An 18466-nucleotide genomic window follows, 5' to 3' on the forward strand; every position below is an offset into this window, starting at 1 on the left:
TAGAGTTGAACTGGAATAGAGTTAGATAGAACACCAGAGAATTTACAGTGATCATTTCAGTAGATGGAGTTGAGGGAACTTTTCCACCCTTTGAATAGATAAATATGATTTATAATATTTATTTCTTATGGAAAATAACACACAAAGTAGAAATCGATGAAGGAATGTTGTTTGCCAAACACAAAAAAAAAGATAAGTGATAAATTCAGCAAAGGGGCCAAAATCATTTATCGTCCCACATGTTAATATAATAAATATGGTTAATTATTCATTATTTGTGATTGAAAAGGACAGAGATAACGGAGAGATTGGTGAGAGGTTGTACCAACAGCAATCAGAATGGAATTATTGAGTACCGATGGATTTACAAATAATAATTTCAGCAAATGGGGCTGAAATCATTTATCATCCTGCATATTAATATGAAAAATACAGTTAATAATTTATTATTTGTGATTAAAAGGTCAGAGTTAATTGAAAGATGTGTGCAAAAAGCTGTAACAACAGGAACAAGAATGAAATTATTGAATACCAGTGAATGTACAACTAATAATTTCAGCAAAAGGGGGGGACAAAGCCATTTATCATCCCGCATATAAATACAGTAAATAAGGTTAATAATTCATTATTTGTAATTAAAAGGGGCATAGATAACAGAGAAATCGGTGGGGTGCTGTAACACAGCAACCATAATGGAATTGTTGAGTGCCAATGGATTTACAAGTGATAATTTTAGCAAAGGAAGCTGGGGTTACTAAATTTAAGGCCATATATATATTAATGTTTGTGATTAAAATGGAGAGAGGTTCGAGGGGGGGAGGGTGCTGCGTTAAGTGGGGATTTCTATCTGGCTTTAAGGAGGGCCATGCTCTCTGCAGCTGCTGTTTATAAACAGATGCCACTTCAAGATGGCGGCGGGAGGGAGCAACCTCAGCGCCTGTAACCGAGTCAACATCCCTAATGGCGGCGGAGGCTCGGGCAGCCCGAGCCTGGGCACCAACTCCTCGTCGCCTTCCTCGCTGTCCGGCGGGGTCGGGCCGGGAGGAGCAGGAGCGGGAGTAGGTGGAGGAGGAGGAGGATCGGCGGCGGCGGTGGTCATTTACCGGGAGCCCATGTACAACTGGCAGGCCACCAAGACGACGGTGAAGGAGCGCTTCGCCTTCCTGTTCAACAACGAGATCCTGAGCGACGTGCACTTCCTGGTGGGCAAGGGGATGGGGACGCAGAGGATCCCCGCTCACCGCTTCGTGCTGGCCGTCGGCAGCGCTGTCTTCGACGCCATGTTCAACGGCGGCATGGCCACCACCTCCACCGAGATCGAGCTGCCCGATGTCGAGCCCGCCGCCTTCCTGGCCCTCCTCAAGTGAGTGCGGCCTTGGGGGGGCGGGGGAGGGTCGGTTATTCATCAAACTTTACATCGGGGGTTGAGGCCTGTCTGGATCATTCCTGCTTTGGGGGGGGTCGGCCCTGTACAAGTCTTGTGCAGGATTATTTTATTTTTTATTCCTCCCGGCCCTTTACAGCATTTGGTGCGAAGGCGTTTCTAAATTGATGTCCTCTCCTAATGTTTGAAGATGTTTTCGTGGCTTTATGTTTAAATTCACAGTCGGGAAGGCGCAGCCTGAAGTTTTTTTTTAATAAAATGGTTCACGCCCTTTTTTTTTGTGGGGGAGGCGGGAGGGTGGACTTTTGTATCCTGAGAGCTTCATTCATAGTCAGCAGAAGGTTGCAGCTGCGCTGATCCAGATGATGCTTTCTTGACTTAAATGGGGACTTGCTTCAGGCAGACTTGTCCTTTCTAAGGTACCAAAATTGCATCGCTTTCGGTTTTCGTGGCAGGCGAGGTTATGTTTCATGGTGGTGGTGGTGGTGGAGGAGAAGGATGATGCTGCTGCTGCACTTGTGGTATTTTTGTTTTTGGTTTGTGGACCGTGGAAGGGTCTCATTTTCGATGCTTATAACGAAGGCAAGATGGCTAATGCACCGCAGAGCATTGAAAGCTCCTGCACATCGTCAGTCTGAAGACTTATTTATTCAAATTAGATTTATGTGAAAAGCTCAATCCCTGCTATTCAAATTAGATTTATGTGAAAAGCTCAATCCCTGCTATTCAAATTAGATTTATGTGAAAAGCTCAATCCCTGCTATACGCTTAAATTTTAGCAAGTGTCAGCAACATGTTTATTTTTTAAAGGGGTCAGAGGTTTCTGTTTATTGCTCCACCCAATTCTTTGTCCACTGTTGCATCACTTATTGGAATTAAAAATTCAATAGCTTCCAGGTTTCTCTGCACCCCCCCCACCCCCACCCATTTAAATTGTAGTTCATAAATATTTGGTGAAAAGTCTGTTTAAGCTGTGAGTTTTAATGCGGCTGATACAAAATGCATATCATGACTCTTGCCAAACTTGCACAGGGTTAGAGTTTTCAATCCTGTAAAGGCCAGTTTAGTCTTTTTTTTTTGCTGTTGATGTGCATCAAGTGAGATATTGTGCAATGATGTACAAATTGACATAATACAGCTGTTATTGTCTCTGAAAAGAGACATTTTAGACTGACTATTGAATCTGTATGGCTTTCTTACTTATCCCTCTGGTTACTTGGTGTCAGGCTTTCCAAAGCTTATTTATAATAACTGTGTTGTCTTTGTCACTGGAATGGTGGCATTATTCACATGAGGACTTGCTTTAATAAGTGTAATTGTTTGTCTGAGCTGTGACATTGTGTTGCTATATTCAGCAATTGAGCCTAATTTTGTCTAATGTTGATGCACCCTTTCTGGTAGGGTACTTTTAAATACTCAGCAGGAACTGGAATTCCAGGTAATGCATCCTCACCTGAGAAGGGAAGGGAGGGCAGCTGAAAAAAGAACCCTTGTGACGTTTTCATTTTCTAATCACTTGGGAGATGCTACCAAATTGGTAACTAATGCTCTAGGGAATTTGTTTCAATCCACAGCAGCTGGTGGAGTTTAAATATCATTCGAGTTGAAATCTAGATTCTTTAAGGTGCCTGTGATACCACTGGTTATCATATTTTTAAAAATTCTGAATAGGTCACTTCATTCTGTAGTTTTTTTAACTTGCTCTGGCTGCCTTGTGGATTTTGTGGCATTATTCTTAAAATTGTAATCGTATTTGATTAGCTGATCCCTGTTAGGAAATAAAAGCATGCTTCGAAGTTACAAGTGGCTTTCTTGGTCAACCACAATATTCTGCCCTCTTGTCCTGAAGGTGGTGACGTATACCAGGATACAATTTGTGTAAACACTGTCCTCCTTTCAGGGCACAACATAAGCTCCTGTTTCCAACTGTGGATTAAATAATGCTTGATTGTTGGTTGAAAATGTAAAAAAGAACATTTTGTTTTCAACTAATGTCTACGCAGCTGTTATTTGCTGACCACTACTAATCCTGGAAAAAGAACCTCTAGTTACTGTACTGACAGACCAGCGGTTAAGTAGTTTCTCTTCGGTGTAGCTCTTTACTACATAGTGCATTTACCCATTAAACTACACTTTTAAGGATAGGTTAGCTCATAGACAATTGGTGTGTGATGCAGTAATGCCAACAGCATGGGTTTCATTCCTGCACCAGTGGAGGTTACTGTGGAGGACTCCCCTTCTCAACCTCTCCCTTTGCTTGAGGTATGGTGACCCTCCGGTTAAACCACCTGCAGTCATGTATCTCTAATGAGAGAGCAAATCAATTGTCCAGTTAGACTATGGTGATGTTTTTTCTTGTGGAATACATAAGTTCTTGTCAAGGTCTTAAATGTTTTTTTTTGTTGTAAACTGAGTTGGTTTTGATTATTGTAGGTGTGAATTTGCTGGGCAGAGGTGTTGGAATATCTGCATTTAATCTTCCATATGGTTTAGATTCAGCAAAAAAAAGTTAAATGGAATGTCTATCTTGTGATTTATATGGGTTCTTTGAAAGATAGTAGACTGTAAATTTACTGGTCCTCTTTTTTCCAAGGTGAATCATTTTTGATTTATGACATGTAGCTCCTTTTTAAATAAGCATTCCCTGGCAACCTCTAGTCTTATCACCTGCAGTATGATTCCAGTTTTGGTCTTTTTATTTAAGACTTTGTATCCATGTTTAAAATTGCAAAGTGACTATCCTGGTTGCAAGTCAAATATTTTTTCAGGTGCAAAATTGACAGTATACAAAACACACTAAGTTTGGTGGCTATTACTAATTGTAAAACTGTATACTTTACTATATTCAAACCTTTTCATCTTGCCGATCTGTTCCTGCTTATATAGATTATTTTCTCCAGTGGCTAGCTCACTTGGCTCCAATCTCCCTCAACTAGGATTAAATAACACCAAAACTATTGGATTTTTGTTAGACTTTGAGGGCAGCAGCATAAGACCATTGGAAATAGGAATTGGCCATTTGGCCCCTTGAGCCAGCTGCAACATTTAGTGAGATTTGTGTCTGTTCTAAGATTCCTCCTGTCCACTTTGCTACCCTTTCTCTGTAACTCAGATTCCACTACTGATCAAGAATCTATCTCTGTCTTAAATATATACAAGGATATGCCCCCCACAGCTCTCTGGCAAGAAGTTCCAAAGACAGTTCATCCTCAGGAAATTATTCCACGTGTTCGTCTTAAACTGGTGCCCTTTTATTCTGTGACTGAGCTCTCTGGTCCTGGACTTGCTCTGAGGAGAAACATCCTCTCTCTATTTATCCTATTAAGCTTCTTAAAAATCCTGGGTTTCAATGAAATCACCTCTTATTATTCTAAAGTCCAGTGAGCAGAGTGCCAGTTTGTTTAACCTTTGCTCATAAGACAATCCCTCCATACCAGGGATCATCTTATTGAATCTTCTTTGAACTGCTTCCACTGAAATTATATCTTTCCTTATAAGGGAACCAAAACTGCTCACACTATTCCAGATCTTATCTCTCCAGCACCTTGCAGTTGCAGTAAGACTTCGTTACTCTTCCATATTAACCCCTTTTAAATAAGGGCCAATGTTCCATTAGCCTTCCTCATTCCCTACTGCATTTGTGCTAGCTTTCTATGTCTCGTGCATATGTACCCCCCAAGTCCTTTTGTATTACAGCTGTCTGCAGTTTTGCTCCAGTTAAATATTCTGTTCTTTTGTTCTTCCTTCCAAAATGCATACCTTCCCACTTTTTTACATTAATCTCCATTTGCCAACTTTTTGTCCACTTGCATAACTTATCTATATTTCTGAATAAATGGTTTGTATCCCTTCACAAGCTGCCTTTACACCTATCTAGTAAAATGATTGCAACTTGTAAGGCCTCTTGATTTTATAATTGAAATGGCTCTATGCCATTTTGTGTATTGCAATATACTTAATTGGTAAAGTTGTGACATTGTGTTATACATGAATAGTGAGTGATTTGTAGAAGCACTCTGCATGCATGTCATCTTTGCTAGTAATTATAGATTCAGAGTGAAACCAGTGACCACATCAATTATGGGGTGCTTTGTTAGAAATATATGAAATGATGGTGTTCTGTCTGAATTTTATAAAGACTAATTAAAACATTTTTATGACTGAATTATTGATACCACAATCAAGAAGGATAATAATGCCTTTACTTCCTGTAGTGTGGCAGTTCTGTTTTTCAAACTCTGCTCACTTGCTTTTGTGATGTTTTTCTGTTCTTCTGACTTAATATGCCTTTCAGCAACTTGTATGCTTAAAGATGAATACTATTTAGACATTCCACTCTTTAAAAATCTAGTAGGAATCACACTAGAAATACCAATCAAGAAGACATGACTTTTCTTTCACTATGACTTTTTTAATCGGTTGGTCAATGGTAAGTCTCACTGACTCTGTGTCCGAACATACAAATTAAGAGCAGGAGTATTCCTTGGACTATTTTTTTTTCCCAATCAACCTGTTCAGTGATGTTATTACAGACCTCTGGAGCAGATGGGACTTCCCAAGTAGGGACATTACCATTGGGCCACAAGAGGGCTTCCTTTGACCTCATACATTCCTGCCTACCCTTGATGATCTCTCCTCCCTTGCTAATCCAGAATCTGTCTACGTCTACTTTAAAACCATTGAAGAACTTTCACTGCTTTTCTGAAAAGAGTTCAAAGACTCATGATGCCTTTTCGAGGAAATTTCACCTCATCTGTTTTAAATGAATGACTCCTGATCTTTTAAATAGTTACACCTTGTTCTATAATCTAGATCAGGGGTGGGGAACCTGCGGCCGCCTTGGCCATTGTGTAGCGTTTTGAATGAATCCAAATTTTGCAGAACAAATCTTTTATTTTTTACTAATTTTTTTTGTCCTTTATTATTTTTATTTTAATCTTAAAATGAATGTATTTAAAATAACAGAGTAAAAGAAATACAATGAAAGGTTCTCTGACTTTGAGAATCATGACATCACACTCAGATTAGCATTTCAGCCACACCTAGTTGATGTCTTCAAGGCTCCTAAAGAACTACAGATTGAATTGATTGAGCTCTCAGAAGATGACATTTTAAAGTCCTTATTTGATGCTAAGAAAGATCCAATTGAAATATGGAAGAATGCAATAGAATACCTGTACCTTTGGCAACATGCACGAGAAATGTTTTCTTGCTTTTCAACCACTTTTTGCTGTGAATCTACATTCTCCGACTTAACCCAAATAAAGTTCTCCCTTTAAGGTCACAATGACGGATACCTATCTAGAGGATCAGCTAAAACTGCAGACCTCCATGCTGCAACCAAATATTCAAATGCTTTCCTTCAAAAAGCAGTCACAACAAAGTCATTAAAAGGTTAGTTAACTTTAGAATTAACATTTTTTCATTCTTTTTAGTTAGTACATTGTTTTGTAAAAATCTAACTACTAATGTGAATTTTGAAGAATATATAATTGAAGCTTCTTGGATGCAGAGAGTGTTCCCCACCTCTGATCTAGATATTCCCTTAAGAGGAAACATCTCTACATCTCCCTGTCAAAACCTCTTGGGATTTTTGTTTCAATTAAGAAGTATCAGGATGAGCACTTAAAATGCCAGGGCATAGTAAGATATGTTAAAAACAAGATGCTGGAAACCAGAGTCTAGATTAGAGTGATGCTGGAAAATTACAGCAGTTCAGGCAGCATCCGAGGTGCAGGAAAATCGACATTTCGGGCAAAAGCCCTTCATCAGGCCTTCCTGATCTTTTGCCTGAAATGTCGATTTTCCTGCTCCATAGTAAGATATGGACCAAGTGCAGTAAATGGGATTAAAGTAGTTTGGTGTTTGTTGGTTGGCATAGACATGATGGGCTAAGGGGCCAATTGCTACACTGTGACTGTGACTATGACCTCTTGCTCTTCTAAACTCCAATGGCTAAAAGCCTAACTTGTCTAGCCTTTCCTCATAAGACAGCTGTTTACCAAACCAGGCATTGGTTTGGTAAACCTTCTCCAAAGTATTTATATCCTTTTTTAAATAAGCTGAACGGTACTGCGCACAGTATTTCAGATGTGATCTGTTCGTACCCTGTATATCTGAAGCATAACTTCCCTAGTTTTGTATTCAATTCTTTTTGCAATAAATTATAACATTTTTTGTTAGCTTTCCTAATTTCTTGCTGTAGACCCTGCAAAATCCTGTCTTCAGTCATCTAGAAAATTTGTGGAATGGACCTGCCCAATGTAATTTAATTGTGGCGCCAGTTGGAGGAATTCTCTGGTTGTCCAACAAGTGATTTTACCAAGAAGAGTATGCAGCCACTTTTGAAGTTTGCAAAGTGCAATAGACAGTTGGACATGCAGAGATTTGAAATAGAACATTTTTAAAAAAAATTAAATGTGGGATTTCTTATAATGGAGACATTTGATGTTGAACAAGTGTAAAATTACTCTTGCCAAAGTCATCAAGCTGTTTTGCAGCAGTTATAAACTTAGGACGGTATCAAAACCCAGTTACAGGTTATTCTCTGCAATAATGGGCGTTTCATTAATGCGAGTTCATTGTAACAGGATTGACTAGTTGGAGACACTGTTTCTAAAGCACAAACTTCTAAAGCCTGTGTTGGTTATAACTCCATTCCAGCCCTATTAGTTTAAATTATGCTGCTATCACATGACTTTCTTAACACAGGGTTGCACGAGAACGGAATGACTGCGTTGTAGAACTGACTATATCTCATTCAATAGTCTAACTCTTTCTTTTGCAAGGTTTTTTAACTCCAAGTAGAAATTCTCGTTTTTTTTTACTTGATTGTAGTATAGTGGGCCTCAACAGTGCACCTCCTGGAGAAGTATAGAATTATTTTAGTGGCTTCTGGATTTTCCTATTTAACTTCACAGGTTGAACTCTTTAATTTGTTCATGGGTTGTGGGCATCACTGCATTTATTGCCCACCCCTAAACTGCTTTGGAGAAGGTGGTGGTGAGCTGCTTTCTTGAACTGTTGCAGTCCTTTGGGTGTAGGGACAGCCACACTGCTGTTTGGAAATGAGTTCCAGAAGTTTGATTCAGCAGCAGTGAAGAAATGGTGACTTAGAATTCTCTGTTAGGATGTGGTGTGGAGATGTTGGAGAGGAACTTGCATCTGGTGATATTCCCATGCATCTACAGTTATCTCACTCTCCTCTTTTCCCCCCTCCCCTCTCTCTTTTCTCTTTTTTTATTCCCCCTTTTTTTTAGGAGCCACTGACAGTGACAATCTTAAAACTATGTCTGGGTAGCTGCAAACATCGATATATAAACTTGAGTTTTTGCAGTGCCTTTTAACAAAATGTAAGGTGCAGTTTTGGCGATGTCACATGGTGATGTAATTTGAATAGCAATCTGGGGGCCAGGCTAATTCCTCAGGTAGGGAATTAAATCTTCCCCACTACAGGTGGTGGAATTTAAATTCAGTTCATCAAATTTGTTTCATGCTCACTATCGATTTGTACTAAAATCATAGTTCGCTAATATCCTTTTAAGGGAAGGAAATCTGTTCTTTCTTGGTCTATGAATGTGTTTCCAGACCCACAGCAATGTGATTCCTAACTGCCCTCTGATATGGCTGTGCAAGCTACTCAAGGGGAATTAGGACTGGGTTTTGCCAGCAACACCCATCTTCAGGAAAAGATACACTTTCTTTGAAAAGGTTAATGCATTTTTCTTCTCTAGAAGATTGACTCCTAGTGACAAAGGACAGAAGCTTAAATTACAAAGACCAGGGCTAGTCTTTGATTATCAAAGGCTAAATCTTATGAAATAACCATGGTTATGATATCTTTCCTAAGACTTATTTTGGTGGCCAGAGATAGATAGAACAGGAACTATATATTGGAACTCTTGAACATGGAGATGATCCTAAAGATACTTTACAGTGATTTGCTAGAAAGGTTTGTCCATTCTGAATTATTTCTAGTAATTGTGCATAAAATTTAGCAAGATGCACACTCTGCAATCTGAAAACGTTGTTACAGTTTTATTGGAGAGTTGATTCCATGTGCTTTGTAGTGCCAAATTTATTTAGTCTTTGGCGACTGACTTGTATTGCAATACAATCCTGCCACGGCAGATGGTGGAATCTGAATTCAATAAAAATGTATACTTGAGTCTAATTATGACTGTTGGAAGAATACATGTGGTTCACTAATCTCCTTTTTAGAGAAGGAAACCACTGTCCTTATCTACTGAGACCTACACGTGACACCAGAGCACAGCAATGTCGTTGACTCTTAACTGCCCTTTGGGCAATCATGGATGAACAATGAATACTAGCCTAATCATTGCCCAAACCTTGTGAATAAATTTAAAAAAAAACATTAGAAGTACTGACTGGTTTCATACTTTAGGATATCCCAAAACCCAATCATTGATCCAGTAATGATAAATAGGAAGCAAATGGAAAAGTTCAAGGAAACCATACCAGTGTGAAATATCAGGGAGAGTTGATTGAATGCTGTGTTTCAGGAGACAGTCACGTCCCTTAGACTGGCTAACTCCAATTTAGCCAGTGGTCAGGGAGAGGGCGGTGTGGCTATGAATGAGGCAAATAGAGGGATCCAGGAGATAGAGTTGCAGGAATCTCACCCTCTCCTTGTCCCAACAGGGTCAAGAGTTTTGCTCCCTTTGTGGACTGGAATGGGGACTGCAGGGAGCATGAGCTGACTGACCACAGCACCATGATGCAGGGAGCCATTCAAGTTGGTGGATAATATAGTTAGAGACCTAGACACTGTTCTCTGTGACCAGGATAGAGTCCTGAGGGTTGTGTTATCTGTCTGGTGCTCTAGTTCGGTATATCTCACTTGGGCTGCAGAGGGACTTGGAGTGGGAGGGTAAAAATCCAGTGATTGTGGTCGACACAGTACCAACAACATAAATAAAACTAGGGCACAGGTGCTGCTAAGGGAGTATGAACAGCTAGGAGTGAAATTGAAAAGCAGAACCAAAAAAGTGGTTATCTCTGGATTGCTACCTGAGCCATGAGCTAATCGGCATAGAGTCAATAAGATTAAGCAGGTAAATGCATGCTCAAAGATTGGTGTGGCAAAATGGGTTTGAATTCATGGGACGTTGACACCAGCACTGGGGAAAAAGAGGCCTGTTCTGAGGGATGGTCTTCATTTGAACTGTGCTGGGATTAGAGGCCCAGTGAATTGCATAACTAGGCCTGTAGACAAGGCTTTAAGCTAAATGGGGAGGGGAGGGTTCAATTATAGGGGAAATTAGAAAACCAGAATTAAAGGAGATGGTAAGCGTTCAGAACTCAGGAGATTTATTAAAATCTCCAGCACAGACACAAGTACGACAATGTATAGAAAGGGTTAGCAATCAAACTTCAAGCACACTGGACAAACGAATGACCATGAGAAGAGGATGGTTAATACAGGACCAAAGGTGTTATATCTGAATTATGACACGATGTAAACCCCTCTGCTAATTTCAACCCAACACACACTAGCTCACCTCTTGCTGTAATCTGTTGACTCTCGAAATTCAAAGAACTATCTCCGGTCACTATTTAAAGTAAACATTAACAATCTTATTCTTTAAGTCCAACAGAGTATTAAAACCAACAACCATTTGCAACTCCTTTCTCTATCATTTACTTTCCACTCTACAATACTAGTCTGATTTCAAAACCCTAATTAAGATTTACAAAAAAAAATCATGTTTCAAAACCAGTCAGCTGATTCTTCCCCTTTTAACTTTTCCACTATAGATTTTTCTTTGGCTGAGATGTTCTGCTGCACGTACTACTTATGGATAAGTGCCTTTCAGAGAGCTGCTCAGCTAGCAGTGCACTTGTTGGTGTCCTTGGTGGTTCTCCCCCCTAACTGTACAAAATGTCTGGTTTTATACCCCAAAACATTGGATCATTTCATTGGTTTGATGTCATCCCAAACAGTAAAATTCAAATTCAATTGGGTTTTGGTATCTGGGGCATAATTTAAACTGGCTGAATTTGAATTTGCTTTTGTTCCATAGCAACACCAACTCCAGCTATTTGTTTCAACCAAGTGTTTTATTTTTTACTTTGTTCAGGACTCTGTGCTTTCAGTCAGTCCTTGCTCGCTTTTCAACTCTCTAAAAGTACTATTCACACCTGTACCTTCATAATAGAATGCATGCAGTATAAGAAATAAGGTAAATGAGCTTGTGCAGATTGAAATTGGCAGGTGGGACGTGGACATCACGGAGACGTGGCTGCAAGGGGATCCGGATTGGGAACTGAATATTCAAGGATATACATCCTATTGCAAAGATAAGTAGGTAGGTAGTGGATGGGGTTGCCTTATTTGTAAGAAATGAAATTAAATCAATAGTAAGAAACTAAGTAGAGTCAGATGGTGTAGAATCTGTCTGGGTAGAATTGAGGAACTGTGAAGATTTTAAAAATAACACAGTTGAAGTTACGTACAGGCCTCCAAATAATAGTCAGGAGCTAGGACGCAAGATCTATCAGGAGATAGAAAAGGCAAAGTTACAGCGTTAATGGGGGATTTCAACATACAGGTGGACTGGGAAATCAGGTTGGTTGTGGTTGACAAGAAAAGGAATTTGTGGAATGTTTGAGATGGCTTTTTGGAGCAACTAGTGGTATTGCCCACTAGGGAACACAGTACTGGATATAGTATTCTGCAGTGAAGCAGACTTGATAAGGGAGTTTAATGTGAAGGAACCCTTCAGAAGTAGTGATCATAATGTGATTTGAATTTAATCTGCAATTTGACAGAAGAAAAAATCAGAGGTAACAATATTACAGCTGAATAAACAACTGAGAGAGGAGTGGTGTAGAATTGACTGGGAGAGAAGCCTAGCAGGAAAGACAATGGAACAACAATAGCAGGTATTTCTGGGAATAATTCAGGGGACACAGCAGACAGACATCCCGAGGAAAAAGAAGCGTGATACAAGGGGGATGAAGCAACCATGGCTGACTAGGGAAGTCAGATAGCATGAAAGCAAAACAAAAAGCAGAAAATAGGGCAAAGGGCAGTGGGAAACCAGAGGATCGGGAAGCTTCCAAAGACAGACAAAGGACAACAAGATTAGATATGAGGGTAAGCTAGCCAATAATATAAAGGAAGACTGAGTTTCTTTAGTATCAATGGCAAAAGAGAGGCAAAGGTGGACATTGGGCCACCGCAAAATTATGCTGGAGAGTTAATAGTCGGGACAAGGAATGGCTGAGGAACTGAATAATTACTTGCCAGTCTTCATGGTGGAAGACATGAGTAATATTCCAAAACTTTGAGACTAAGGGGGCAGAGCTGAGTATGGTGGCCCTAACCAAGGAGAAAGTGCTGGAAAAACTGATCTGAAGGTGGATAAATTACCTGGACCAGATGGTCTGTACACCAGAGTTCTAAGGGACAAAGCTGAAGAGATAGTGGAGGCATTAGTGCTGATCTTACAGGAATTGCTAGAATCAGGGAGGGTCCCAAAGGACTGGAAAATTGCTAACATGACGCCCCTGTTTAAAAAAGGAGTAAGGCAAAAGACAGAAAGTTACAGACCACTTAGCCTAACCTCCATCATGGGTAAGATCCTGGAGTCCATTGTGAAGGATGGCATTTTTGAATACTCAAATGTTAGGTAAATAGGGCAAAGTCAGCATGGTTTCATCAATGGGAGATCTTGCCTGACAAATCTGCTAGAATTCTTTTGAGGAAGTAACAAGCAGGTTAGACCAAAGATGTTATCTACCTGGACTTCAAGAAGACCTTTGACAAGGTGCTGCACAAGAGGCTACTGATAAGGGCTCATGGTGTCAGAGGCAAGATTGTAGTATGGATAGAAACTTTGGCCTTTTGGCAGAAAGCAGTGTGTGGGGATAAAAGGGTCCTTCTCGGGATGGCAGCTGGTGACCAGTGGTGTTCCACAAGGCTTTGGGTTGGGGTCACAACTTTTCACTTTTTATACATTAACAATATCGGTGAAGGAACTGAGGGCATTCTGGTTAAGTTCGCAGATGATACAAAATAGTAGCATTGAGGAGGTGGGGAGGCTGCAGAAGGATTTGCACAGGTTAGGAAAGTGGGCAAAGAAATGACCGATGGAGTAAAAATTGGGAAAGTGAGGTCATGCACTTTGGTAGGAAGAGTAGAGGCATGGAGTATTTTCTAAATGGGGTGAGAATTCAGACATCTGAAATGCAAAGAGACTTGGGAGTTCTAGTCCAGGATTCTCTCAAAGTAAACTTGCAGGTTGAGTCAGTTAGGAAGGCAAATGCAATGATGGCATTTATTTTGAGAGGGCTTGAATATAAAAGCAGAGATGTACTTCTGAGGCTCCGTGATGCTCTGGTCAGACCACATTTGGAGTATTGTATGTGGTTTTGGGCCCCTTATTTCTGGAAGGATGTACTGACACTGAAGCGTGTTCAGAGGAGGTTCACGAGAATGGTCCCAGGAATGAAAAGCTTAACGTAAAAGAAGCATTTGAGGATTCTGGGTTTATACTCTATGGAGATCAGAAGGATGAGGGGCGGATCTAATTGAAACATATAGAATACTGAATGGCCGAGACAGCAGATGTTGGGAAGATCTTTCCATTGGTAAGAGAGATGAGGACCCAAGGGCATAGCCTTAAAAGGAAGGCATTTTAGAACTGAGATGAAGAGAAACACGTTCAGCTAGAGAGTCGTGATTCTGTCGAATTCATTGCCACAGAAGACACTGGGGACCAGTTCATTGAGTATATTTTATGATAGGTATGTCTTTGATATCAAGGGTTATGGGGAGAAAGTGGCAGAATAGGGTTGAGAAATTTTGTCAGCCATGATTGAATGGCAGAACAGAGTTAAGGCCATTCAGCCCATTATTTCTGCTCTAATCTTATGGTCTTGTCTTAGGCTTGCATCTCCACTTTTTGTCTGCTTAGATCCTGAAGTTTGATCAACTTGTTGCAGGGATTTGAATTTGACCTAGAAATTAAAAATAATGAAATGTATTAACTGTCACTTGTGGGATCAGAAGCATGCCAGTTGATCAAATATTCCAGGTAATCAAGCTGTGCATGTAACCGTAGTAAATTTTGACCAAGCAAAGTTTTGAGACATCAATATCCCTTTTTTAAAATAAACTATGTAAAAGCATTAACACACTACCTAAAATCAATTGGTATAATTGCAACATTTTAAGAGGCATTTGGATGGGTATATGAATAGGAAATGTTTGGAGGGATATGGGCTGGGTGCTGGCAGATGGGACTAGATTGGGTTGGGATATCTGGTCGGCATGGACAGGTTGGACCGAAGGGTCTGTTTCCATGCTGTATATAACTCTGACTCTAATTTAGTAAGTAATAGGAGCATATTTCAGAGGGCACACACATCTGTTATATTATTTGCATCAGTGATATTTGTTATATGTAATTGTTGTTGGTTTATTCAGACTCTGCAGTGTTATTATTTTTAGGTTAGTAGTTATCCAGTTCTGTCTACCCATGTTAATCTGAGATTTCATTTGAATTGCTGAATAAATCAACAGCACAACATTTATGTTTTGATACAATTGCATAATTAGAATAATGGGAGTGAGGAGTTGCTTATTATGGTATTGATGACCTTCCTGTTTTAATGAAATGTCATCTTTTTGGGTGACACTAAGCCAAGAAGATGGTTTGGTACTTTTTGAAAATGCTTCATACACTTTAAAAGCAGCAACTTGTTGGCTGAACTATACTTATTTCCTGAATTATGCAGTATATAGAGTAGCTAAAAAAATAACAAGTTGTAAACCGTACAAAAGCATGTCAGCAGGCAGTGGATACCAGCTTTTATAAAATCTGTAATTGGGAGAGTCCTACAGCATGGAACGTGACCCTTTGGTCCAACCAATCCACAGAACATAATCTCAAACTAAACTAGTCCCACCTGCCTACTCCTGGACCCTCTCCCTCCAAACAGTTCCTGTTAATGTATCTATTCAAATGTCTTTTTAAACCACATCCACTACTTACTTTGGAAATTCATTCCACACGCGAACCACCGTCTTGTGTGTAAACAAAACCAAAAAACCTTGTCTTTTATAAATCTGTCTTCTCTCGCCATAAGTGTGCCCCCTAGTCTTGAAATCCCCCTTCTGAGGGAAATGACAACTACCACTAACTCATCTGTGGGAGAAAGATCTGCTACCTGTCCACCTACAGCATGACCACATAAGAAACAGTCAGGTCTGCAAAACAGAGATCAAGCCTGCCAACACAGACCACATCCACGATGCCCCAGTCTTGGCCAAACCGGCTAAGAAAGAAACCAGACATGGCCAATCTACTCCCAGAGCAGAGAATGCACTTCCCAAACAGCTCTGTGAGCTCCCAGTCCCGATTAGCATTGCAGTCCCATACCCTATAGGCAGGCTCGTTTCCCATTGAAACCAATATAGCATAAGCAAACAGGCAGACGGAGGGACCCCGGAAGACTTCCTCCGCTGGAGGGACACCACGGACCGCCTGGATGCCAGGAGAAGGGACATTCGCTCATATTAGTGTGGACGGGAAATACAATGAAGAATCCTCTCATTTTAACATTCTCACCTCATCACTGAGATGGCTGGAATCTCCTGTGTCAATTACAAATGAATTGCTGCTGCTGGACGCTTGATTAATTTCCATTCAGTTTATTGTTTTAATCGCTATGCAATTTTCACCATTGTACTGTAACTGCTTTGCGCTTATCACCTTTGTGTTGTAACCCTATAAAACCTGCCTGCACCTTCTGCCCAGGGAAGAGAATCGTGAAAGAGTCCCAGCCAATCCAGCCTTTCTTTATAACGCAAACCCTCCATACTCTGCAACATCCTGGTTCATCTGTTATGAACTTCTCCAGCTTGATATCCTCCCTGTAACTGGGTGACCTGGAGGCCTCACCAATGTCCTGTATGTCCTCAACATGACTTCCCAACTACTATACTCAAAGGACTGAGTAATGAAGGTAAGTGTGCCAAACGAATTTTTAACCACCCCATCAATATGGACGCAAGCTTCAAAGAATTATGTACTTCCACCCCCTATGTCCTTCTGTTCTACAATACTACCCAAGGCCGTACCCTTGTTTGTTGTACCAAAATGTTGTACTTTGCATTTATCCAGATTAAACTCCATCTGCCATTTTTCATCTTAATCACCCATTTGATCAAGATCCCTTTGTAATTTTAGAAAACCTCCTTCACTGTCTATATTGCCACCAATTTTGGTGTCATCTTCAAACTTACTAACCATGCCTTCTATATTCTCATCCAAATCATTTATATAAATGCCAAACGAAGAGGACTCAGAACCAATCCCTGTGGAACAGCACTGGTCACAGGTCTGCAGTCTGAAAACCCTCCACCATTAGTCTCCTGCCATTAAGCCAATTATGTATCGAATTGGCAAGCTCACTGAATCCCATGTGACCTAACTCTACTAATTTGTCTCTCATGCGGAACCTTTTCAAAGTCTTTACTAAAATCCAAATAAATAACGTCTACTGCTCTGCCATCATCAGTCGTTCTGAGAAAGTTACTAAAAAATTTAAATAAAGTTTGAGACATGATTTTCATCAAATGATTGGCTGTTTGGGAACTGTAATTATAGGATTTGTGCACGAACACTGGCAATGCATAATGTTCTTTGGGAAACCACACTCCTTTTCTGAATAAGGAATTATTGATGAGGATGCTGTCTGAGGGAAGTATTAGGATTTCTGGGTTGGCGTTTCCACTATTTCAAAGTTAATGGTAACCAGGCTTGTGCATTCAATAATTCTAACATAGGTTTGATAGGTGATGTGCAAAGTTTGATTTAGTATGCAAATGCATTGTATGCTGTATTGTACAGACCACAAAAGATCTGGGTTCAAACTCCCATATGTGCTGAATTATTGGATCTTGCGTGAGGCAACAATGCAAATGCTACAGTTGGCTTCAATGATCCTAAATTAGAGGAGAAAACTTTTTTAAATGTTTCTGTGCCACACCATACTTGAAACTTTTGTATGGACGTGGATATCATTGGCTGTGGCAGATGCTCCCATCTCCTCTCGCTATATGATAGTCATGGGTGCTCTACTTGAGTGGCTTGGTCTTTCTTTATAGTTTCTTATCCTTGCCTGGTGTTGGCATTGCATTGTTTTCCAAATATAATGGATGTTCTCATCTTTAAACTTCGTTGTTTGTTCATGCAGGAAGATTTTAAACTTGCTTCACAATCCAAGCAGTCTTTTGAAAAGTTCCTTCGCAGAAGCTTGGCGATTCTGTCAAAAATTTGGATTTTTCAATTTGACCAAAGAAGCTTATCTTGTTTTGATATGAACCCATCATATGCCTGCTTATAAATTGAATTATTTTAAATGATGCTGCTAATCAATATAAATTAATTTCAGTCAAATTTGGTGATTGGATTCAATAATCCACTTTTTTTTTTAGGGTTTAAGTTAGTGTTGTGTACCAGACTGAAATTAGTGTATGTTTGAAGTTCCAGAAAAGTGACTTGTTGTATATTTGTTATCCTGCAGATTCCTTTATTCTGACGAAGTCCAGATTGGACCAGAAACTGTTATGACTACACTGTACACTGCTAAAAAGTATGCAGTACCTGCCCTTGAAGCACACTGTGTGGAGTTCTTGAAGAAGAACCTCCGAGCAGACAATGCATTTATGCTTCTTACACAGGTACGTTGGAACATTCATGTCGTGCATGATATCTGTCTGCAGAAGGAACTAAGAAGGATGGTAAGTGTTGATCCCTATTACTCAAAGTATATAAGCCTTCAGTTTTGTTTTTTGCCCCATGTAATATTGGCTTCCATGGCAAGAAAATCGGAATATTATAAAAACTTAGTGTGCAGTGTTAATTCACTCTGAAGGTTGATTGCATTATAATCATTATAAGTACTGCTGATTTTTTTTTTAATCTACCCAGCAGCACTACTGAATTGTGGAAATTTAAGGCAAATTCTGGTTCAAACTTGACTGCTTTAATTAAGTCGCTGGATATAATCTGAGATTCAACTGTTCCCTTAGTTTAATAAAGTAAA

General features: G+C 39.9%; 1 protein-coding gene across 5 annotated transcripts in view; it reads left to right on the forward strand.

Moving 5' to 3' along the window:
- The first annotated feature begins 889 nt into the window (after positions 1-889).
- LOC140494680 (BTB/POZ domain-containing protein 2-like) overlaps positions 890-18466 on the forward strand; it is a 49269-nt gene continuing 31692 nt past the window's right edge. The window contains exons 1-2 of one of the 5 annotated variants that reach the window (XM_072594142.1): positions 890-1363; positions 17945-18161. In XM_072594142.1, coding sequence (XP_072450243.1) covers positions 909-1363; positions 17945-18161 — 672 coding nt within the window. In that variant the 5' untranslated portion in view covers positions 890-908. Of the gene's footprint in view, positions 1364-1696; positions 1804-17944; positions 18162-18466 lie in introns of those variants that run through there. The other 4 variants (XM_072594143.1, XM_072594144.1, XM_072594145.1 and 1 more) reach the window with 4 other exon arrangements.

Source organism: Chiloscyllium punctatum, chromosome 24 (genome assembly GCF_047496795.1).
Source record: "Chiloscyllium punctatum isolate Juve2018m chromosome 24, sChiPun1.3, whole genome shotgun sequence".
NCBI classification, from domain to species: domain Eukaryota; kingdom Metazoa; phylum Chordata; class Chondrichthyes; order Orectolobiformes; family Hemiscylliidae; genus Chiloscyllium; species Chiloscyllium punctatum.